Source organism: Helianthus annuus, chromosome 5 (genome assembly GCF_002127325.2).
Source record: "Helianthus annuus cultivar XRQ/B chromosome 5, HanXRQr2.0-SUNRISE, whole genome shotgun sequence".
NCBI lineage: Eukaryota > Viridiplantae > Streptophyta > Magnoliopsida > Asterales > Asteraceae > Helianthus > Helianthus annuus.
The window spans coordinates 14,318,683-14,343,201 of record NC_035437.2 but is presented as its reverse complement, the minus strand read 5'-3'; the positions used below and the strand labels follow the sequence as shown (position 1 = coordinate 14,343,201).

Below are 24,519 nucleotides of genomic sequence, written 5' to 3'. Positions count from 1 at the left end.
ATTGTCCCCAGTATGATTCTGATTGATTTTGTGAATTGTGGTGAATTGATTTAGTAGTTTAACTCATATTGCATAACCGTACATTTGAATTATCTTGATGATTTTGAATACTTAATCAAAACCGTAGCTTTATGTTATTTTTGGTTTTATAGTTTTTACTGTTTATAATTTTGCGTTCTATGTATTCGATGAAATGCAAGGTGCGTGTGCATCTGATTTGGGCCTTCATTGTTCGAAACACTTAGTCGATTAACAAAATTGGGCTTTTTTGTTTAGATTATGATCATCTTCAAAATGCCTTCTAAGTGTTTGATGAAACGCCAGTTCATTTTTTTTTGTTTTTGTTTTCTAAACACTTCTTAGGTTGACAAAATATTTAATGATTAGAAAACTCAAATTACTAATGATTATAAAACTCAAATTAATGATTAGAAAACTCTAATTATTTCAGGTAATGCATCTGGTGTTATATTAATGATTAGAAAACTCAAATTATTTCAGTTATATTAATAATATAATATTAATTTAATTGGTGATTAGAAAACTCAAATTATTTCATTTGATATAATTTTGTCGTTCATTAGACTGTTATCTTGACCTTGTGATTGATGATGACTAAGAGGTTGTCTTCCTACAAGTTATGAACGAGTCTGGTTGAGCCGCATATAGTTCATTTGTCCAATTTAATAAGCCGATGTGGACTGTTGGTACTATGTTATAACAATTAGCATGCTTAATCGATTTGATGTTGATCTTTTCATAGTTAGTTACTTCTAATAATTATTATTACATTTTGCAGAGCATAAAAGAACAAGATGTAGCAGTTGAACGAAGAGGCTAGACACTTCAATCAGGCTCATGTGTAAGCCCTCAGTTTAATATCATATTTACCATATCTAGCATGATCCGCTTAATTTGAACATACTAAATTGAAGGAAAGAGTGTCTAATGTCTTTTATGTACACTGCAGTGGCTCACCTCTTATGACATTCTCATGAGTTTAAGAGATTTGGGTTAGGGGGAGCTGAAGCGTTTAAGGTAGATAGAAATGATGAAGAAAACAAAAAATGTCTTCTAACCATGGATATTGATGATATTCTTGAAAACCGGTGGAGAATAGCTGATGTACCAAGCCACACGTTTAGAGAAGTTCGTTACAGGCATGTCTTATTCCTTTACGCCATTTTGTACATTATTTTAAACTTCAGCTTAAAAGTATATGGTTAAATGGGCAAAAGTCTCTTATAATATTCTACTTTGCTTTATTAAAAAGTTAAACTTTAAGTTTTTAGTAGTTTTTTTTTTGAAATCGTACTTAATATATTAATTGTTTATGAAATAAAAAATAACAAAATCCTACGACCCACCCATTTTATCACCGTATAACTTCTGTTACAAACAAATAATTGTCTGAAACTGCAAAGGGAAAAGCATTATACTTTACAAAAAAATAGCCCAAAAATGTCCAATAAGAAGGTTTTCTTGTATTTTAATTTTAAGAATTGGTCGAAAATCACTAATTCATCCAAATGTTTCTTTTGGGAATTTCTAAAGCGCGATGGACTGTATTCAACAAAAAGCTATTAGTATGATGGTTTAAAATGTAAATCGCTCATTTTAATTATGCTGATACTAATAGAAGTGAAGAAGATACAAGGAAAATGATAGGATCTATTAGTTCGTAATTGTAATCATATCTAAACTAATATATAATTAGCAATTTGCAGCTTACGGTCAATTCTTGAAAGCCAGCGGAGAACAGCTGATGTACCAAGCCACACGTTTAGAGAAGTTCGTTACAGGCATGTCTTTCTCCTTTACGCCATTTTGTACAGTATTTTTGCGTTTTAAGTAACTTCAGCTGGAAATCTTGCTGTGGTGCTCCAGGGGTATCTTCGTCATTTCAGGTTGGGTAATGAGTTATCTGTGTGTGCAGCGAGACGTTTGGGGTTTCTCAGCCTTTGTTACATCCATAGTGGTTGCTGCAAGATTCTGTGTTATGTGTTAATATATTGAAATTTTTGGTATTTGACTTATGAATTGTTAAAAAGTAACTATGCTTCTTATTATAGGCTATGTAACAAAAGAATGAATTGTTTTGGCATTTGATTTGAGAAACGAAAATGGTATTGAAAATCTTTGATTGAATGTTAAAGGAATAAAGAGGGAATCAAGTAGAATCTTCATCAAACAAAGGTACGTTTATTCCTACTACTTCTGTTTTAATTATATTATATCATTTAAAGAGATGATGAGGTATTGTGTTACTACCCCTAAGTGAATTGAGTTTATTACTTTTGCGGTTTTGCTAACATCTAGAATGAAATAATAATTGGATTGGTAGATGTCACTTACTGAACGTTGTAGAGTGTGAAATTTTAGTTGTGAATTAAGAGTTTTGAACTAGTTCCAATTATTGATTAGTTTTCAACACAAATTTTGATTTTAGTGTTTAAGCATGGATGGCTATGACAAACTCAAATGGACCTTCAACAATGAGAAGTATGATGGGTTATTTAGTCATTCTTTTAATTTACCCCCTTTTTTACAAGGTTATTAAATGGATTATTCGTTGTTAACGAGCAGCAGATAACGAGCAGCAGTTAACGAACAACAGAAGATAACGAGCAGCAGTTAACGAACAGCAGCAGATAACGAGCAGCAGTTAACCAACAGTAGACAATATGTACGACCTTCAGTTAACGAGCAGCAGTTAACGAGCAGCTAACAGCAGCTAACAGCAGTTAACGAGCAGCTAACAGCAGTTAACAGCACTTAACAACACTTAACAGCAGTTAACAGCAATTAACAGCACTTAACAACAGTTAACAGCAGTTAACAGCAGCTAACAGCAGTTAACAACAGTTAACAGCAGCTAACAACAGTTAACGAGCAGTTAACAGCACTTAACAGCAGTTAACAGCACTTAACAGTAGTTAACAGCACTTAACAACAGTTAACGAGCAGCAGTTAACAGCAGTTAACGAACATCGTTAACTGTATCTCGACCACTTGTGCAGCGTTAATATATGAAATGAAACCTATAATGACAGTGTTAACTGTATAATGAAACCAAAAAAATATACCAATGACAACGTTAAATTAAAACCTATAAGGGCATTTAATAACCTTGTAAAAAGGGGGTAAATTAAAAGAATGACTAAATTACCGCTCTTCAATTTAATATTCTTATAGTATAAAACCATTTTTGGATGTATCTAGCAACTTTTTAAAAACCTCAGTGGTCTCTATGAGAAAAAAACTTTTTGGGATGGATTTAGCAAATATGAACAAAAGTCAGGGACGATTTTAGCAATTTACTCTTCTTTTTCGGACATCTATGTTTCTCATTTTTTATTTGGTTACTTAACAGGTTTTGTGGTTTCGCTTTTTGTTTGTTGTAGGAAGTTTGCTTCTTATAGGAGGTTAACCGGATTCTAGCGTCGAATCGTCTAGAGCCGTTCTCAAGGCTGGCAAGTGGAATGTTCACCTACTTCTCAAAGGATTGCTTACAACCCTTCCAAGAAAGGTATAATTTCCATAATACAACTTATCGTCATTGTTTACACATCTAATATTGTGGTATTGTATCATGTAGGGTTTTATTTTGGTTGTAAGTTTGATTTACCATCACTTTCAACACTCACACTATTTACATAGACAGGTTATATATAATAAATGAAAATTATTTGGGCCACTGTTGAGTCAAAACAGTGTTGTTAAAACAGTGGTTTGAAACACTTTTGGGTTAAAGCAGAGTTTTAAACCACTGTTGGGTTAAAACAGTGGTTGAAACCACTGTTGGGTTAAAACAGTGTTTTAAGCCACTGTTGGGTTAAAACAGTGTTTCAAGCCACTGTTGGGTTAAAACAGTGTTTCAAGCAACTGTTGGGTTAAAAAACAGTGTTTGAAAACACTGTTGAGTCAAAACACTGTTGTTAAAGCAGTGGTTTGAAACCATTCTTGGGTTAAAACAGAGTTTTAAACTACTGTTGGGTTAAAACAGTGTTTGAAACCATTGTTGGGTTAAAACAGTGTTTCTAGCCACTGCTGAGTTAATTTTTTTTTTTGGTTTTTTACTAATTTGCCAGAATACAGTCATCTAGCTAACAGAATGGGGTCCGAGCATTTAGGAAAACTGCTTTCCAAGGTAGAGTATATCTTTTCAGCACTATTTATACTTCTTTCAAAACATATATAATTGCTCACTACATGATTCATCATTTCAGCACTTGGAACCTGTCATTAAGTCTCGAATTCCGGGCCTCCAGACTGTCATTAGCAGAACAATCCTTGATTCATCATTTCAGCACTTGGAATCTGTCATATGTCCACATGGTGGTTGGAACTTTAAGACACTCGATTCCCAAATCCGTTGTGTAGTGTCAAGTTCGCGAGGCCAAACGTAACTTGCTCGATCGTTTCTTCACCGAGTTGGGGGCAAAAGAGGTAAATTTATGTTTTGTATATGTTAAATAAAAGCAAAATGTCAACACTTTGTGTTTGTTATTATATAGTGTTTTGAATTTATTTTATTTGCAGGGAAGACAGTTGGGTAAATTGTTGGATATAACACAAAGGCGTCAAAACATAGGAAAGCGGCTAGAACTATATCGAGCTGCACAATCTGAGATAGATATGGTTGTCTGGACCAAGTAGATTAAATCACAACGTACATATCATTTTTGGATCATTTTTTGTTTACGAAACATGGATTAGGCTATAGGCTATAACTGTGTAAATTTGAAGTGACTATGCACTTTATTATTCTATTGTTGTGTAAATTTGATAATTGACTTTTCTATTATTCAATAATAATTGTAAAAGGAGTCCGCCACAATCGCTTTTTAGGGTGGGTTGTATTTGAGACATCATTTTTTTACACATCGGCAACTCTTATAAAAAACGAACTACTAAACTTATATAAAGATAGTAACGCTATAAATAAAATAACTAATGTTGTTATTTTACGGCTAAATTCTTGATATCTACGTCTCCACAATGATTAAAATCCTTGGTTCACCATTTGTACTCATTCATCAGTGTCTTTAATATTACTTTATAAAGATATAGAACTAAACACCAAAATTTAAATGATATATTATAATCTGTTTTTTAGTATTTGATTTCGATCATTACTAAACCTACCCGTGTGGTTACACGGGTCCTACACCTAGCATACTATTAAATGAACAAAATTTCACGTTATAAGTTATCAAGTATCGTAATGTTTTTACTTGTATAGTATATGGTTTTTTAGGTTATATTTATTATAAAATGTTATAATTCTTTTTATATTGTCTCCAAAGAACATGGTGTGACGGTAAAGTCAAAGGTGTCTCACCTTCATCTAAGAGGTGGAAAATTCAGAATTTGGATGCTTCAAATTTTGTAAGGTGCAAGTATAGAAGTATTTAAGAGTTAAAAATTAATCGAGATAACTTGTTATTGGTAACACGAGTAAGTAAATAATTACTTACAATTTAAATGAGACAGATTAAATTTATTTTACTGGATTTTCAATTTATTATATTAATGATAAGAAAAGCACCTGAAATCTGAAAATATATAATTACTTAAAATTTGTACGAAATTGGGAACATAATTATGTTGAATCTCTAGCATCTCATGAGTTTTTTTTAACGACAAATTTAGATCACTAACGGACCACTGAAGTATTAGCGTGATACATATCAAATGTCATGATGTAAGAGCCGTGGGATCCGGTTATCTACACCCCGGTCCAAATAATTCCAAACCGGTCAAAACCAGCAATATAACAAGCAACTTTTTCAGCGGCCCCACACAATCTCTTCCTAATTAATAAACATCCACTTTTATTTAATTTCTTTAACAGCAAGAAAAAAAACAAATTTATACGCGCAAAACAGTGATTCAAAAAAATGAATTTACATAAATACCCTCCTCACCCATAAGTTCCCTCCATAAATACCCAACACCCCTCCTCTTCATCCTCCAAACCCACCATTACACTCTCTCTTCAGTCTTCTCTCTCTACAATTCATTGAAATGGGAATCACCGGCGGCATTATCTTCCTGGTACTCTGTTTGTTGTCGTTGACCGAGGCCCGAATCCCCGGAAACTACGCCGGTGGGCCTTGGCAAAGTGCTCATGCCACGTTTTACGGTGGAAGTGACGCCTCCGGTACAATGGGTATGTTCATATCTTTTTACGCCCCTGGTTGTCCTAAGCAATGTTTTCAGAACTAGACATCTTACTGGTCCACTGGTCAAACCGGATTTAAGAACCGGATAACATTATATATATATTATAAATTACAAGTATTCTCAGAATTTATGCAACTCAAAAGAAAAATAATTTAGTAATTAAAAAATGATTTAGTAATTAACGCTACTAGTAGTCTAGTACTAGACTACTAGTAGCGTTAATAATAATTTTGGTACACTAATTCCCATTGCATGTTATTGAGATTGTTTTTAACTTTCAATTATCACAGGAGGTGCTTGTGGATATGGGAACCTATACAGCCAAGGATACGGCGTTAACACGGCGGCGCTAAGCACGGCGCTCTTTAACAACGGGTTTAGTTGCGGTGCGTGCTTCGAAATCAAGTGTGTTAACACCCCACAGTGGTGCCTCCCCGGAAGCCCCTCCATTTTCATCACCGCCACCAACTTCTGCCCGCCGAATTACGCCTTACCTAATGACAATGGCGGCTGGTGTAACCCTCCTCGTACTCACTTCGACCTAGCCATGCCCATGTTCCTTAAAATCGCCCAGTATCGTGCTGGCATCGTCCCCGTCTCTTACCGCCGGTATGTTTTGCGCCTTTTTTCGTTCTTAGTTTTTTAACCTACAACACACGATTAACTTTTATTAAGTTCTACTCGTGAGACTTGAACCTGAACCACTTTAATAATTAATTAAAGTAAACACATGTTGACATTACACCAAAAGTACCTTTTTTCGTTAATGTGTACTATTTTTTACTTGTATACAAAAATTATTAAGAATTGCAACTTTAATTTGACTTTGATTTAAAAAAAAAAAGCTGACCATTTGTTAATTGTACCATATATATATTCGCCCATGTGTAAACTTATCTTATTTCTGATATGACTTTTGGAGTTTAAAAATATAAAAAATAAGAAATTATTTCTGATATGACTTTTGGAGTTTAAGGGAAATTACCGATTGTTGCTCGTGTATCTTATGTTTTAATGTAACTTAGTATGTATGAATAAAAATGTTATATCTATAATAAAAAATAGTAGTTATTTTAATTTAAAAAAAAAAGAAAAAAGAAAATTGAGTATGTTTTAGAGGGAAAGTACCGATTGTAATCACCGGTGGTACGACAACCGGCACGTGATAAGAATAAAGCTTGTAGGTCCCACAACACTTTTACTATACTATACCATGTCAACACCTTATGTATGTATATTGACGAAACTAACCTTTGTGTTTATGATTTATTTCTGTAGAGTCCCTTGTAGAAAAGCAGGAGGGATTAGGTTCACAATTAACGGTTTCCGTTACTTCAACTTGGTTTTGATCACCAACGTTGCGGGTGCGGGTGATATTCAAAAGGCGTGGGTCAAAGGCACAAAGACCAATTGGATGAGCATGAGTCGAAACTGGGGTCAAAACTGGCAATCTAACGCTGTTCTCACCGGCCAATCACTCTCCTTTAGAGTTACATCCAGTGACCGACGTACCTCCACCTCATGGAACATTGTACCCGCTAACTGGCAATTTGGTCAAACCTTCACCGGGAAAAACTTTCGGGTATGAAGAACGCCGGAATGGACACAATTCCCACCCCTCTAATCTATTCGAATTTGTTTCCATGAGTGACTGGATTTAAACTGTCGCATTTGGTGTTTACTTAAAAAAATCATCGTTTCTTGTAAAAATACAAACCTTTGCAAACAGTGTCGGTCTTAGTCAACCAAATTGCAAAGTATGATGATATTAATTATATGTTGTTCTAATTAAGTTGGTGTTTCAATTCTAACTATAGCTGATTTTATATATTATTACTAAAGTTATCAGGTGGCTGCAATCTTTTTTTATTTTTAACCATGGTTATTTGAAAATTCTGTTTAAATGTAACATCATACATAATGCATAATATTAGTCTACTATTTTTCAAAAGTATAGCAAACTCTAAATTTTTAGCATCATCATAAAACGATTATTAGTTTTATGCGGACTTGATAAGATTAGCATGTCCCCTGCGCAAGGATACAACAGCAACCATACCCAGTAAGTCCCACAAATAGCAGAGCTACTTATAGGGTCTGAGGAGGGTGGGATGTAGACAGGTCTTGCCTCTATCCTAGGGATAGAGAGGCTGCTTCCAGAGAGACCCTCGGCTCGAAAAACGAACAGCAAACCAACACAACAAGTCAAAGAATATAGAAAGAATACAGAAATAAGAAGTCGCCCATTAGCAAGAAAGTGATCAGAATGGCACAATATAACAGTTCAAACAAAAGATATAACAATACAACCATCTTGCACCGTCATGAGGATGATACACATAAACCGATAAAATAGTTCAAACAAAAGATATAACAATACAACCATCTTGCACCGTCATGAGGTTGCATTTTACCATATCTATTAACAAGGAACATTAAAAGTAAATGAGGTTGCATTTTACCATATCTATTAACAAGGAACATTAAAAGTAATATCAACTTCATAAGGGGGTAGGGGCGCCCATCACTCACCACACACTCATCTCCGTTATCAAAATCATTCACAAAACAACAAAACAACAACGCGTGTTCATGGCCACGCGTTTTATTCTTCACGCGTGATAAAAGGCAGTGGCAGCGGTGTTTCATTAGCTTCCACGCGTGACCAATCGATGATCACGTGGCGCCCCGTCCCCCCTAATATTAACCAAATTTGTTACCATGGGTATCATAATATGCTAGACATTAATCTTCAGTATTTACATACTGCAGTCTATATATTAGTTTAGTATAATACCATAAACCAATATGCTCTTCAGAATTCTCTTGGGACAAATGCTTTTCACAAACCACCAAAAGACTTTTAAGTCTAGAACTAGCACTATGAACATATCAAAGTGTACTTTAGGGCCCCCATGTGGGATATCATTGACTTTATCCCAAAGTTTCCCATTCCCCTCATATCCACATGATTTATTTTTATTAATTAAGGTTGGAATATGGTTCTTGACTTCTTTCATGCCAAGTTGTATAAATGAATTTTTTTAAATATACAAGATATTATTAATAACACTTGTACAGGGTGTAGTGATCATATGCTCTACTTCAAGTTGCCATATGTCAAAACATCTAGGAATATTTTATCAAACCTATCACACAACTTTTTTTCGCTTTAATTCTACTGCAAAATGTTATAATGTACTTCGTTCAACCTCGCATAGTCTCATTCACGAACGTGTAATCAAATTTACTAACATAAATGATCAAATTTAAGAGACGGGAGGAAGATGTTAATAAGATGCAATAGAGATTAAGGTTTAGGGGTTGTTTGGCAACATCTGAATGGTTAAGTGTTGAACCAGTAAGAGGTCTGAACCATTAAGTGTTGAACCAGTAAGAGGTCTGAACCATTAAGAGCCTGTATAATGCTTAACTGTTCAGAAGCAAATGTCTGACCAATTCAGATTAAAGGTCTTAACCATTCAGACGGACTCTGTATAAATCTTAACCATTCAGAGGCAAATGTCTGAACCATTCAGACATATGCTCGTGAAACAAACATTCTAAACCATTAAGTGCTGAACCAGTAAGAGGTCTGAACCATTAAGAGCCTCATTAAGAGTAAACAAACAGCCCCTTAGATAAATCCCATATAATCACATAAACTTAACCACCTTCTGTGTGGATGGAGAATATAGCACAAAATACTAATCAAGTCGTGTTTTCGGTTACCACTCCCAAACGAAGTGTTAATACTATAAGTTTTAAGTTTAAAAGTTAATACTCCTCACCAAAATTATCAGGTGGCTGCAATCTTTTTTAACATCGTTTGCGTGTTTTACGAGGCTTCCATTTATAAAGAAGATATTCAACGCCTTCTTTCAACGTCGCAGGCCTTTTCTCCCCCTTGTTCCAAAGTACTGCCACTGGATATCTGCCACTCGGGTTGTACTCGTTTAATTCATTTAGAGCGGTGACAACAGCATCAAATACATCTTTCTCACATTCATTTTTCAAGCTTGCAATCTTCTCATCTTCTTCATCCAGAATCTCCTGCACAATCATGTTTCATTCACACATCAACTTTATTTAACTAACACAAATGTGAAATGGCTAATCAATGTTTTATGTTACACAAGTTTATATAACTGAAAGACAGGGCCGGCTCTGAGAATTCATGTACCCTGTTCGAACTCGAAAAAACGTGCCCTTAGGCCTTCACGAAATTGAGTATTGGGCTCACTAAAGATTTAAACCCAATGTCAATTGGCTAATAAATAATAGAGTTAATTACTGTTTTCGTCCCTGTGGTTTGTCAAAGATTACTATTTCAGTCCATTAGTTTAAAAATTGCGATTTCGGTCCCTGTGGTTTCACTTTCGTAACCATTTCAGTCCACCTCGTAACCATTTCAGTCCCTGTACTAACAGAATAAATGGATTGAAATGGTTACGAAAGTGAAACCACAGGGACTGAATTGGTTACGAAAGTGAAACCACAGGGACTGAAATCACAATTTTTAAACTAATGAACTGAAATAGTGATTTTTGACAAACCACGGGGACGAAAACAGTAATTAACTCTATTTATAACCCATAAAAATAGTTTTGTAAGTGGTCCTATGTTGGTGTTTGTATGGGTATACCCTATTAATTTATTTTTTTACTTATGCATATCAGATTTTTTAGAATAACGTGCCCTTCGAAATATCGGGCCCTGGCCGGTGGTCCTCCCCGCCTACCCTCAGGGCCGGCCATGCTGAAAGAAAGAAACGTATGTAATACCGTGGGTTTCTCTCCAATAGTGACGACTTTAAAGGGATGCCAGCTAGAATCCGCGAGATGATCTTCCCACAAAGATACCATTTTTGTTGCATTCTCAATTGCTTTCTTTTTATTCGAACAATGTCTCTGCGCAGCAACGATAAACGGTCTTACTTCAAGGTCCCCCATTCTCTTCACAAAAATCTGTGCAGTATTCGCGTTATCCTTAAAACCCTGTTGTTCAAAGTTCAAACAAACCAGGATAAGAAGGTAATTTCAATTACGTTTTATCGCTTTGGATCAATGACTTCATTCCGGAAGAGAACAAACTCACAAAAATGAGCTCTTTACGAGCGTCGACTAATTCATCGTTGGTCTTTCGTTCTTTAACTATTAACGCTTGATTAAGCTCTTCCAAACCCTCGAGTTCCTCTTCTTTTTCTTTGAGATCGTTTTGAAGTGATTTCATTTTGTTCTTTGCTTCAAGATCTTCTTCAGTCATGTGTTTCATCACTTCTATGGCTCCCTTCATTTGCTTGATCTCTAGCTCCAGCCGTTGCTTTTCGTCAAGCTTCTTTTCAAGCTTGATGATTTTCTGGTGAAGCTTTTCTTTTTCTCTCTGTCATATTTTTACACAACGTAACGTTCATACGAAATTAATCAAAACACACATGATTTGATATCAGAAAAGTTTGTCAAATGTCGATATACCTTTTGATCCACAGCTAACTTCAACATCCGTTCATCTGCCTTAATCTGCTCCTGAATTGCCATTTCGTTCTGCCAAAAAAACATCATTAGATTCACAGAAAAAAAAAACATACGTAAAACAAAATACGAGTACCATTCTCTTCTCATAGTCAAGCTTCCTTTGCTCATTTTCATTTTTAGCTTCACGTGCTCTAAGCTCCTTTTCACGATCTTCTAGCAGCCGTTTGCTCTGTTCATGCTCGGTCGTAATCATTTTAAGCTGCTCATCCGCCTTCTTTTGCATCATTTCCAACTCTAGTCAAGAACGAAAATACATAAATTAAGTTTGTTAAGCTTCAAGAAATAATCTTGAAAATAATACCTTTATTAAAATCCTCGGTTATCTTCTCTTTCTGTCTCATAACATTCTTCAACTGAATATCCGTTTTGCTTATTTCCCTTTTAATTTTTTCACTTTGTTTGTCCTTTTCATCTATTATAGTAGTCAAGCCCATAATGTATTTCGATCGTATTACCGCTTCTTCTTTTTGAACATCAGCCACAGTCTTCAACGCACCGTTTTTCTTAAGATAATTCCCGACAAGACCGTACAAGTTATAGTCTTTATCCGTTGCAATCCACGCATACAACTTATCGTCTTTGCACGTTTCCCTACCATACCAATCTTCCCGCCCATGTTTGTTTACCTCAAAATCCGTTATAAACCTCATAACATGATTTAAACCGGCCCACGTTGGCCCAAATTCAACCACTGCAAGCCCCGAGTGACCCTGCGAGCTCCACAGAGGATACACTTTGACCGGGTTGTAACCCTTTTCGGTCCAGTCATCTTTTAGCTTTTTACCACTGTCACCCGCGTACTTACCGTTCTTATATTCAACAGGAATGTTAGCAACCACAGCCATCCAAGGCCAAACAAGTAGCTCTTCATTAGCGTTTTGCTTTGGAGTTGTGTCTGCACTTGTTGAATCTAAACACCTTCGTTTAGCGTAAAAGTCTTGCGTTGGTTGTTGTTGTGACTCTAAACACTTGCGTCTAGCATAAAAGTCGTTCTCTAAATACTCGATTAATGCCATGTGTTTGGCCCTATCCTTAAAACTGGCACTTTTTGATTCTCTCACTATCCGATTCGCGTGTCTGAGGAGGTCCTCGTAACAGTAGTCTCTGCTATGAGGACAGAAGGGACATTTTAACATATTTTCTGAAAACTGAATTTTGTAACAACCGCCTCTTAGGTCCTTGTGATACTTGTGTTTGTACTTCTCGAGTTCGGGATCAACGTTAACTGTATCTCTACTTGGTTGAGTCATCCTGCACCTATTTGTAAATTGCAATATATCAAACACAGCAATTGAGTCACTTCTAAAAGGAAACATCTACAAAAATATCACCAGGAAAATAATACACACAAGATCACAAAATCAACAAGAGATAAATACCAACAATGACAAACATTACTGGTCCCGGAAGACAAGTGATTCAGGCCCAAGTGTGGAAGATCAAGCCGTGGCATTACTGGAGGCTCATGATCGAGCTTCCAAGGGTGATTTACGAAAACAAACATAACTTTGGCTACGGGTCTCCGTTTTGGGCGTTCGACCGGTCAAATAGAAGCTTGAAACGAGGAGCACGTCATGGCAGGGACCCGGAAGGGCCTTGCCCAAGTTTCGGTCCATAAAACGCATTCTAGTGGGAGTTACGGGTAGTTTTGTGTTTTTTTTTCACGTTTTATGCACTTTGTTTTTGGGCTTGTGTTTAGCCCATGGCCTTTTATTGGCCCACTTTGAATTTATGTTCTTCAGATGGTCATTCATCAATTTTGCAATAAACCATCTTATCATTTCAAATTCTCTGCCTTTTGGGTCGAATTTGGGGTTTGGGGAAGACAATCTCAGGTGTTCACAGAATCAACGTGATCAACTCTTCATTATCATTTCACACGCTACATCAATAAGCATCAACAAGGATGACAACTAAAACTCCTATAACATTGGGCAGGGTCGGCTCAACCTATTTTGGGGCCCAAAACGGTTTATAGAAAAACATCTTTTTTGCCTAAGATCCTAACACGTGCAAATATAATGACACACATGTATTATATATGATTTCTAAAAGACACACAATCACACACATTAGAGTTTTAGTAACTTTTAGTGATCATGATAAACATGTTGGGGGTTTAGTATACAATCAAGAAAATTGGGAGCGTGGGGCCCTAAGCTAGGGTTTATTTTTTTATACAGTCCATCCATCCAGCCACCCACCCACCCACGCTTTAGAGTAAAATAAGCAACAAAATTGAGCTTAACTTACCCTCAAACAAACAAACTGGAGGGAAAGATAAGTATGAGAGACTTGCAACATGATCGTAAATTAATATTAATTTACACACATTTTATGAACTACAAATGTTACAATAATAATAAACTGATGAGTGACGTTATGATGCGCTTTGATCTACTGTGAAAAACCTACTGGGAAAACGTTAAGAAATGAAGAGAATAGAAAGATTAGAGTTGTATGTATACCTTGAAGTAAAGCAGCAGAGAAAGAAACTAAAAGCCTAGGGTTTTTGGTACACCAAACAACGTCGGAAAGTATGGATGAAACAGAGAGCAAAGTTTCCGCAGAAAATCGAGAAGCGGATTAAGCGAATCGTGATGCGTCTGTCTTGAAGAATGTGAAGTGAAAAACCAGTTTAGTTTAGTCTAGAAAGAAAGGTGTCTTTTGCGTTCTTCCATGAACAAGCTCCTCCTCATTGGCTGCCTATTTACTAGGGGGTGTTGATAGTCTGGTTTGGATGATTTTTGGGTCAAACATTGAACTAAACCGTCTACAACCATTAGTGATCAAAACCTTGGTTGGTACTTGGCGTTGGCTAAAAAGTGAAAAAAAAAAATAAAAAAATCAGTTAAAACTCAAGACGAAGTTGGTGTGCCAACTTTTGGTTGATGATTTTTTTATTATTTTATAAATGCCACATGTTGTATTGTTAGTGGTTCTTTTATAATTATGTTTTCTATTTTTGTTTTATAACAATTAATTCTAACTAAAACATGATTTTCTTTAATAACTTTTTAATATTTAATTATTAAAAAAAATCTGACAACACAGTGTTATTTAACTTTTTTTTTGTGAATATATCGATATAAATTTTATCAAAAACCGAGTTTCTTCAAAAAAAATATATTTTTTTAATTAATTTTTTTTATAAAAAATGCATATATCTTTGTTTTCCATAAGTACAGATCTTACTGGTTCGTTAGATTTTTTTCGATAACTTTATTAACTATGTTTGATGACTGTATGTGTTTTTTTAATAAAAGATTCATTATATTGTTGTTATTTATTTTGCTTTTAAAACAAATCGGTTTCAAATGAAAATATTAATTGTAATTATTTTTAACATATTTATGGATAAATAATAAGCATAAAAATATATATTTAATAAAAAAATTAAAGGTTGGGTTGTGAATGTAAGTAAAAGGTTGAGGTAGGTTGGGTTGTGTAGGTGGAAGAGAGAGAAATTAGTTTTTTATTATAAGGTTGGGTTGGAGAAGGTTGTGGATGGAGATAGCTTTAATTATGGTTTTTGATTATTGAAAATCGAAATCGAACCGTTGAATTCTTAAACCGAGCCAAATTGAACCGTTAGTAACGGTTTGGTTCCGGTTCAGTTTCATGGTTTAGATCATTTGGGCTTATATACTAAAAATGAAAAAATGAAAGAAAAAAACAAGCTTGTGAACGTCAAATTTGTTTATTAGGGTTAAAAAAAGGGAAATTTGAAAGTTCGAATATAGCCCAACGTGTATTCTGTTGAAAATTTTGAAATTGAAATTTCACATAAGGGCCTATTTTAAGTTTACATTATTAATTGCTTATTTATAGGTTAAATTTAGATTTATATTTTATGTATATATATAATATATGAAATATTAAAAATATTAAAAAATAATAAAATAAAATCTTACGGTCCGATTCGGTTTATTACGGTTGACTTTTTGCTATAAACCGTAAACCAAACCGTTTGTTACGGTTTGAAAATATTGACACCGGCCGACCGAAAGATAACTAAAAAAACCGACCGTGAAACCATACCGATGACCGGTTTGGGCGGTTTCACGGTTTGAAAGCGAACCGTGAACATCCCTACTATTTACCATACCATTGCTGACGTGGATTTTAAATTTTATATTTCCATACCAGCTTACAAATTACAAACTGTAAATTGTAGATAAATTATATTAAAAGTTACTATTTTCTCTCTCTCGTTACTTTTTCAATTAAATAGTAACTTTTTTTATACTTTTATCTCACCCCACTCACAACTACTTTAAAAATAATAAAAATTATAGAGGGTGAACAATGTTTTCTCTGAATTTACTAATAAACAGTAACATTTTTTTCTCTTACGATTCACAACCACTCTGTATAATATAGAGAACCCACTCATAAGTAAATATAGAGGCTCCAATGCGAATGCTCTTATATCTTAATACAAATCTTCTTTAACTATCATCATCTACCACTTTATAACACCACATTCTTTAACTATCATCATCTACCACTTTATAAGACGACATGTTAATACTTGAAACAAAGTGAAACAGTTAGTGTTTGTGGTAAACGGGTTAGTGACGCGTATCAGTGATCATTATAAACATGTTGCGTAATTCGTGTTGTTGAAATGCTAAATTTAACTTTATTAAACGTGCCGTGTCCTTAAACCCGATAATTAAACATATCCCTGTCTTACAAAACAATTTAACATTACTAATCAATAATCTCATCTAAGTGGTTATGACTAAGGTATGTGATTTATACATTATCTTTTTTTGTATTAAAAGTGATTCAATAGCTTTTAGAATTACTTGCTCGAAAAAAATGCCAAGTGCCAAAAGGATTATAATTTTTAAACAGGAAAAAAAATATGGTAAAATGTTAATTTGAATTATAACTTCTATAAAATCGAGTTATTAAAATGCATTGACAAATGCTTTTCACAAAGCATCAAGAGATAAGAGGTCTAGAACTAGCATTGCGCATATAATTTATAATTCCAGAAGGTGTTTAGAGAAAAACCAGTGTTATGCCTAAAACAACACCCCCCAAATGAAGTGTTTGTTAATACTACAACTTCAAGTCTAAACTACCCTCAAAAGTTATACAACAGTCTAATTTAACCATCGTGTTCCAAAGTTCTAGCACCGGACATCTGCCACTCGGGTTGTACTCGATTAAGTTTCACTTCTTTTTCTTAAATAACGTTCTGAATTGATTCCTTCTTTCGCTTTGCCTCAAGATCATCAATTCCAACACTCCTTTCATTTGCTCCAAGCGTTGCTTTTCGTCACGCTTCTTTTGAAGCCTGACGATTTTCTGGTGAAGTGTTTCTATTTCTCTCTGCCATGTTTATAATTAATCAAATCGAATTATACAAAATTTATTAAAAAACACATGCTTTAATGTGAACAAACCTTTTGATCGTTAGCTAAATTCAACACTTTCTCAGCCGCCTTATTAGGATCCAAAGTTTCCACCTGTGCTAAAAAGAATCTCAACACATAATTCAGCGGATTCGCAAAAATAAAAAATAAATAAATAAATAAAAGACATAAGTGAAACAAATCTGGGTACCATTCTTTTTTTCTCATCGTTGAGCTTTCTTTTCTCAGAGTCATTTAGAACTTCACGTGCTTTCAGTCCCCTTTCACGATCATCCAGCAGCCACTTGGCCTGTTCATGTTCAGTTGCAATTGCTTTAAGATGATCATCAGTCTTCTTTTGTATCATTTTCTTATCTAATCAAGAACAAAATATATCAAATTAAGATACAAGCGCTTACATATGTAGGCAAAAGATCAAATACAAATAATTTTAACATACTAAACATACAAATTGAAGGAAAACTTAAAAAGACAAGGTGACATTTTTGTAATTACCACCAACTATCAAAGTTACTATACAAATGTGAACTCAACCAAAAATACCTAAAAAACACAAAATTTTTTTTAACATTTTTTATTAAAAAATTCGCTACATTTCGGGCTGCTACTAAAAGTAGCGATTTTTTAATAAAAAATGTTAAAAAATAAAATAAAATAAGAGAAAGTATAATGTACATCATGGCTTAACCTACATTAACATACATGACAAAAAATATAACGTGCGTTATTATCATAGAACGTGCGTGATTATAGTCCCATGCGTGATTATGTGGTCCCATGCGTGATTATGTGGTCCCATGTGTGATTATGTGGTCCCATGCGTGATTATACCCCTGATCCAACGGTTAACATTGTCTCCTACGTGATGTATGATAAGGCTTTTTGTATGTTAACCTTACTCATAAAATAATTTGTGTGTTTTTTTAAGATTTTTTTAGGTTTTTTAGGGGTTTGGTTTTTAGCTTGGGGGGGGGGGGGGGGGGGGGGTTAGGTTTTTTAGGTATATTTGTAGAGTAACTTTGATAGTTATTGATAATTACAAAAATACCACCTTGTCTTTTTGAGTTTTCCTTCAATTTGTATGTTTAGTATGTTAAGATTATTTGTACAAGAACTTTATCCTACATATGTAACTACACCTCATAAAACAATTTTGAAAATAATACCTTTATTGAAGTTTTCAGTCATAATTTCTTTTTCTTTCATAACATTTTCAATCTGAATATCTACTTTACTTATTTCACTATTCATTTCTTCAGCTCTTTTGTCCATTTCATCTATCATAGTTTTCAACCCACGAATCACCGATTCATCTTCTCTTTGAACATCAGCGATGGTCTTCAAATCACCATTTTTTCTAAGAAATTCCCCAACAAGATCATAAGCGTTGTAATCTTCATCGGTTGCAATCCACGCATACAGCTATCACCTTTGCACTTTTCCCCGTCAAACCAATCTTTCCTGCCATGTTTGTCTACCTCAAACGACTTCATAAACATCATGACATAAAATCCATCCCACTTTTTCCCAAATTCAACGACAGCAAGCCCTGAGGGATGACCGTCTTGGTTCAAAAGAGCATGAACTTCGACTGAGGTGTATCCTTGTTCACTCCAGTCATCTTTGGTTCAAAAAATAAGTCATAAAAACAAATAAAGGCACATAGGAACTCAATCAACAAAGAAAATAGTTTACTAAAATGTTCTTTGCGGGCTACCAAACATGCAATCGGAGAAAACATATAAAAAGGAGAAAATATATAAACACACATGCAAGTGATCAGTGGCGAAGCTTGACCCGAATGACCGGGGGGTCGAAAACGTATATACCAAAAAATTTCTATAGAACCGGGGGGTCGAAAACGTATATACCCAAAAATTTCTATACGAAAACTACATATATAACACTACTAAGCGAAAAGTTCGGGGGGTCGGGCGCCCCTCCCCGCCCCTTTTATCCTTCGCCAATGCAAGTGATAACACTCGAAGACCACAACACACTCACACACACACCTACCCACACACACACAGAAAAAAAAAAACGTGCAAGGCAACAATCTAAGGGTGTACGGGGTGTAAGCGGTGGGTCGTTTCGGTGATGGGTTTCCCCGATCGGGAACACCGCCGCCATCAATGCGGGGTCCCGATTCAGGGTGTGTTTTGGGTGTGGAGTTACCGCGTGAAGATGGCACATTGTTCGAGATTAGACCGTTGAAAAACGGTCATTTTGATTAAAAAAAATAAAAATCAATTTTTTTAAAAAACATATATTTAAACAACCTAAATCAATTTTTTTACCACACTCACCACTCTCAAACTCACACCAAAACTCTCAAACTCCAATCTTTCAAATACAAAATGGATTCCAAGCTTCCGTTTCTTTCTACCCTACCCGACTTTCCCGACGATGGAGATGCATCGTCAAGCGATAGTAGCTTAATTTTCTTCCAAAATCTCATCCAACAAGCGGAGCTACTAGACACGGCATCGTCTAGTAAAAAAAATTATGTCCGTCGAGATCGTGAGGGGGGCCACGAGACACTCATGGCCGATTATTTTTGATGAAAATCCAAAATTTAATGAAGATACTTTTCGTCACAGGTTTCGTATGTCCAAGTCTTTGTTCCTAAAAATTGTTAGTGACGTGGAAGCGTATGACGAGTGGTTTCAAGAAGGCTTAGACGGGAGAATGAAGAAAAGTTTTACACCGTTGCAAAAGGTTACTTCGGCAATTAAACAACTTGCAACCGGTAACCCACCAGACGAGGGGGACGAGTATTTAAATATGTCTGAAAGGACCTCTCGTGAGTGCCTTGAATATTTCTGCGAGACGGTATGTAAAAGGTATGGCGCTGAATTCCTACGTAGACCAACGAGCCACGACGTCGCGCTATTGTATCAGGCTCATGAGGAGAGGCATCACCTACCTGGTATGTTGGGTAGTCTGGATTGTACACATTTCGTCTGGAGAATGTGCCCCACAGAATTGCGTGGACAATACATGAGAGGCGATCATCAATACCCGACGGTTATGTTAGAAGCGGTAGCGTCTCAAGATTTGTGGATTTGGCATGCTTTTTGTGGGCCTGCGGGTTCACAAAACGACATCAACGTGCTGCAACAATCTCCGTTATTTCTTGCTCAACGAAACGGAACGGCGCCAAATTGTCCATTTCAAGTGAACAACCACTTATACAAACGCGGGTATTATCTTACTGATGGGATCTACCCTACCTGTTCCGTGTTTGTGAAGTCTTTTCCATATCCACACGACCCGAATGAAAAAAAGTTCAAGAGGCAACACGAGGCCGCAAGAAAAGATGTGGAACGGGCGTTTGGTGTGTTAAAGTCGAAGTGGGGAATACTAAATCGTCCAATGCGTTCGAAAACGGTGAGAAAGATAAGGTCCATCGTGTATACGTGCCTTATTTTACACAACATGATTATAAAAGACGACGGAAGGGCGATAGCACCGGTACATATTCAAGATCCTCCAGTCGAACCCGTCTTCGATGATACAGCCTATACGGAGCTCATTGACGAAGACACGCATTGGAGGCTAAAACACGATCTCGTTGAGCATCTCGGAAGTTTAGATTTGCCTCACCTTGAAGTTGATTCGGACGACGAGTAGTTTGTTTTTATATTTTTCTAGTTTGAATGTATTTTTTTTTCTAGTTCGAATGTTTTTTTTTAATTTAATTAAATGTCTATTATTTAATTTTTATTTTTATTAATCTTTTTTTAATTTGTAAACATGCATCATTATAGAAAAAAAAAACCAACTCCCCTAATAGGGGAGTGCCGCCATCGAAAAGGGGTATTAGGGGAGTGTTAGAGGGGAGTTGACGTGGCACTTTCTGGTTGGCTATGTGTAAGAGGGGGGACTCACCTAAGAGGTGAGCACCCCTTACACCCTAATTCCAACCATACCATCCTCCTAAGAGTCTTTAACCTTAATCTGACGTTTCCAGGAATTCATATCCTCAACCATGTCCTTAGTGTAAGTCTAGTGGGTTGGGTTTAGGTTCGGGTTCAAATCAGTTTTTTACCGGTTCGGTTTGGTTTCAAACCAGTTTCAAAAGAGAGGATTGTTGGTATCACGAACTACGGGTTCCCAGTTATATATATAGTACTGAACAGTTACGATGAAGGGATACTTCGTTTCATGAAGGGGTGCGTCTATTCCCCAATAACCGTTCACACGGTTATGTTATCTCATCGTACTGGTTCGTGATATATGGACCAAATACTTCCTGACCCAACATAATGAAACCTATCGGACCTAATGTTCGACACAGACTATTGTTTTAGTGGCCTGCAGCCCAAACAGAATAACAAAACATAAAACCCAAATTGTTCGACCCATTATGAACTAATAAAGCAGTAAATGTATTCTTCGAACTTCGGATGACTTGGTTACTTTCTTCAAGGATTACAAACCCGTCCCAAACCTATGGGTTGGAACCCGTTTTGGTTCGGGTTACAAACCGGTGTTTTTTGTGCACTACCAGGAAATAAGCCATAAAATGATGAATTTAACAAAAACTAATAATCTATTTGGAGAAACAGATAAGTGTAAAAAAATAGATGTATATGTGTACTAGAGGAAGGATAAAATGAAAACTCACATGAGTTGAAAAAACTCAAGAAACCCTTGTAAAAACCCTATGTAACATTTTTGTAAAAAAAGAACAAAAAAGCGCCGAGCAGTTTTTTTAAAAAAAAATTGTAAAAAATTCCATGTTACATAGCATATATGTCAAAAAAAATGTAACATACAGATTTTGAACAATAAAAAAAATCGGCGCTTTTTACATTTTTTATAAAAATGTTCAAATATATGTATGGTATATTTCCTTTTTTTAGAAAAAAAAATTAAAAATGTTACGTAGGGTTTCCATGAGTTTTTTCAACTCAAGCGAGTTTTCTTCATATGCTTCACCACGTGTACGGAGACTATACTGAACAAAATAAATATGCAAAGTTATCTCTTATTTCACCTCCAAATTGTTTCTGTAACGAAATTTATGAAGTGCAGAAGTTATAGCAGATCTGAACACATTTTGATCAACATTACAAATCTATATGAAAGACTAGTTGTACCTTGTTAAAAACTCGATAGCATGAACAACAGGGGCATGTATGTATAATGTATGTATGTATATATCAGAGAAAAAAACAACACAAACACAAAACAACGAACGGACTTGTTTACCTTAAGAAGAGTATACCAGGCAGGCAGGCAGGAGTTTGACGTACTAAAACCCTAGGTTCGAATTGAATCGTTAGGGTTTTTGCTCTAGCGAGACTGCCGGAAGTGATCGATTAAAGTTGTCGGAGAAAATCGGATATTTTTTGGATTTGATAAGCAAAGATTTGTTGTGTACTGAAGAAGCATCAATGGTCTGAAAACCGTCAGAAAATAGCTAGGTGGCCGTTGCCTCTTGAGTCCTTTCCATGCATTAGCTAGCTAAATAATTATTTCCGGTTTTGAAAACCGAACCAGTAACACCATACGGTGGGAGCGTTCAAAGATGACGTTGTTGCTTCTCAACGTCGTTCGTTATTGATTAGGCAGGGGAATCTCCACCGACATGGAAGAGTTTTTGGCGTCGATGCAACATATGGTAAATGGACGTGGATGTTAGCTGTTTAACCCTGACGGTTAACTTTTAAAATTTTAAAAAGCTTAACTTTTTTTTTTTTAAATTCTAGTTTTACACTATAAATACAACCCACTTCTTCATTATTTTTTTTTTACAAACTCCACCACCTCACCCAAATTTATAGATACTCTCAACCATTTCCACTTCACCAAAAAAAACCGAGGATGGTAGTCATTGCGTGGACCGAAGAAGATGATATAGCACTTTGCGAGTCGTGGGTCGAAGCTTAGAGCCACCACACGCAGGGTAGGCGCTCGAGCGGTCCTTTTTGGAGGACAATCCAACAACACTTTCAAGCCTATACGGGTGAGAACAAACGAACCGTCGACTCCCTCTCCTTTCGTTTTAGGACGATCCATCTTGATTGCGAAAGATTCGAGACGATCCACACCACCGTGGAGCACGAGGGTGGTGACCTCAGGTAGGACGACATCATTCAAGTTGCTCTCATCAACTTTAGGCTCGAGCACCACCGTGAATTCAAGCTCCGCTGGGTGTGAAATCATTAGATTTCCCCTATATTAATTTACACATTTACTTCACCTCACATAATTACTGTTCAATTTTGAACATTTTGATTGGTTATAAGCTGACTGGGACTCATTCTACCAACTCCTTCTCTAGCCTAATACGGTAAGACCACTACAACACTACTCCAATGTCAGCGTTCTTTTTGGCGATCTGCAGCACCACTCTTTACCACACAGGCAAAACAAACTTCCACCGTTGACCACTCCGATTAGAGCTCCATATCTACGGGTCTATGACCAAAACAAGCATGGGGAGGAGAGAGTAGAGAGGGCGGAGGGAGAAGCGGTGATGTGGTGTGATGACGATGCTAGAACCCTTGCTTAACTTACATGTGCTTTGGTGGATCGAGGAGGTGGCTGTAGCGGCAAGGAAAGTAGTGGCGGTGACCGTGATGACATAGATGTGGTCGGCTCAGACGCGATGCTTTGGTGGAGATGTCGTGGCTCAAGAAACCAGAGATATGTGGTGACAAAGTTGAAGGCTACGGTTTGGTGGTGGTGCTACGGTGGTGCGTTAGTGGTGGTGCGGCGGTGGTGGCGGTGTTGCGTTAGTGATGGTGGTGCGGACCGTGCGGTGGTGGTGTGTGCTGCAGCGGTGGTTGGTGACGGCAACAAATTTGTGATGGTTATGCTGTGTTGATAATCGTAGAGAAAGAGAGATATGTAGGTTGTGATATGCTTTCTCCATTACATCTTGAAGGGAGTTTTGTTGTGTTACCGCACATGGTTTTCAAAACCATGTTCATGAGCGCTAATTAAAAAACAACTGAAATATAAAAAGGGTAAAATGTTTTATGATCTGTATTTTCACCTTAAAGAGTCCACACAAATATTTTATTCAACAAACACTTCTGTATTATGTCTTTTTTTATATTTTTGTCAAATTTTACAAGTGTAAAATTGATTTAATTACTTTAAGCAGTTAATTAACATATAACAAACATATTACCATGTTAAAATGATAATCTTATTTAATATATCCTTTCGAGTAATTAGGTTTTCTCGGCTATGGTGAGTGCCCGTACCACAACGAGCTAATGTTATCCTTATGACTTAGTTATTCTGTTCTACGATAACGTTTTACGTAACAGCCCACAATGTCCATGCGTTGTTCAACGTTTTAACATCTGTTTTTTGTTTGGTAAAATGGTCTCGCTGCAACGCGCGGGTCTCAAAAACTCGTTTTTTTATTTAAATTGTGTTTTTAA

General features: G+C 36.0%; 3 protein-coding genes and 1 long non-coding RNA gene across 4 annotated transcripts; 2 read left to right on the top strand and 2 right to left on the bottom strand.

The window, feature by feature from the left end:
* The first annotated feature begins 3,457 nt into the window (after positions 1 to 3,457).
* On the top strand, positions 3,458 to 4,376 carry LOC110938591. Its single transcript, XR_002591514.2, has 3 exons — positions 3,458 to 3,529; positions 4,092 to 4,150; positions 4,230 to 4,376. It is a non-coding gene; the product is annotated as an uncharacterized LOC110938591 (long non-coding RNA).
* A 1,591-nt stretch (positions 4,377 to 5,967) lies between these two features.
* LOC110940043 (expansin-A4) lies at positions 5,968 to 8,000 on the top strand. Its single transcript, XM_022181601.2, has 3 exons — positions 5,968 to 6,175; positions 6,480 to 6,798; positions 7,468 to 8,000. The coding sequence occupies exons 1-3, from the start codon at positions 6,031 to 6,033 to the stop codon at positions 7,775 to 7,777; spliced, it is 774 nt and encodes a 257-aa protein (XP_022037293.1). The 5' UTR covers positions 5,968 to 6,030; the 3' UTR covers positions 7,778 to 8,000.
* A 1,804-nt stretch (positions 8,001 to 9,804) lies between these two features.
* On the bottom strand, positions 9,805 to 14,408 carry LOC110940036 (factor of DNA methylation 4). Its single transcript, XM_022181595.2, has 7 exons — positions 14,192 to 14,408; positions 12,025 to 12,980; positions 11,797 to 11,957; positions 11,664 to 11,732; positions 11,287 to 11,571; positions 10,974 to 11,186; positions 9,805 to 10,242 (listed from the first exon to the last, which is right to left on the bottom strand). Exons 2-7 carry the CDS (start codon positions 12,971 to 12,973, stop codon positions 10,009 to 10,011), a joined length of 1,911 nt encoding a protein of 636 aa, XP_022037287.1. The 5' UTR covers positions 12,974 to 12,980; positions 14,192 to 14,408; the 3' UTR covers positions 9,805 to 10,008.
* Positions 14,409 to 16,691: 2,283 nt separating this feature from the next.
* Positions 16,692 to 24,030, bottom strand: LOC110940041 (protein INVOLVED IN DE NOVO 2). The gene is made up of 5 exons (XM_035990668.1): positions 22,331 to 24,030; positions 18,280 to 18,734; positions 17,304 to 17,467; positions 17,144 to 17,206; positions 16,692 to 17,069 (listed from the first exon to the last, which is right to left on the bottom strand). Exons 2-5 carry the CDS (start codon positions 18,395 to 18,397, stop codon positions 16,911 to 16,913), a joined length of 504 nt encoding a protein of 167 aa, XP_035846561.1. The 5' UTR covers positions 18,398 to 18,734; positions 22,331 to 24,030; the 3' UTR covers positions 16,692 to 16,910.
* Between the last annotated feature and the right edge of the window lie 489 nt (positions 24,031 to 24,519).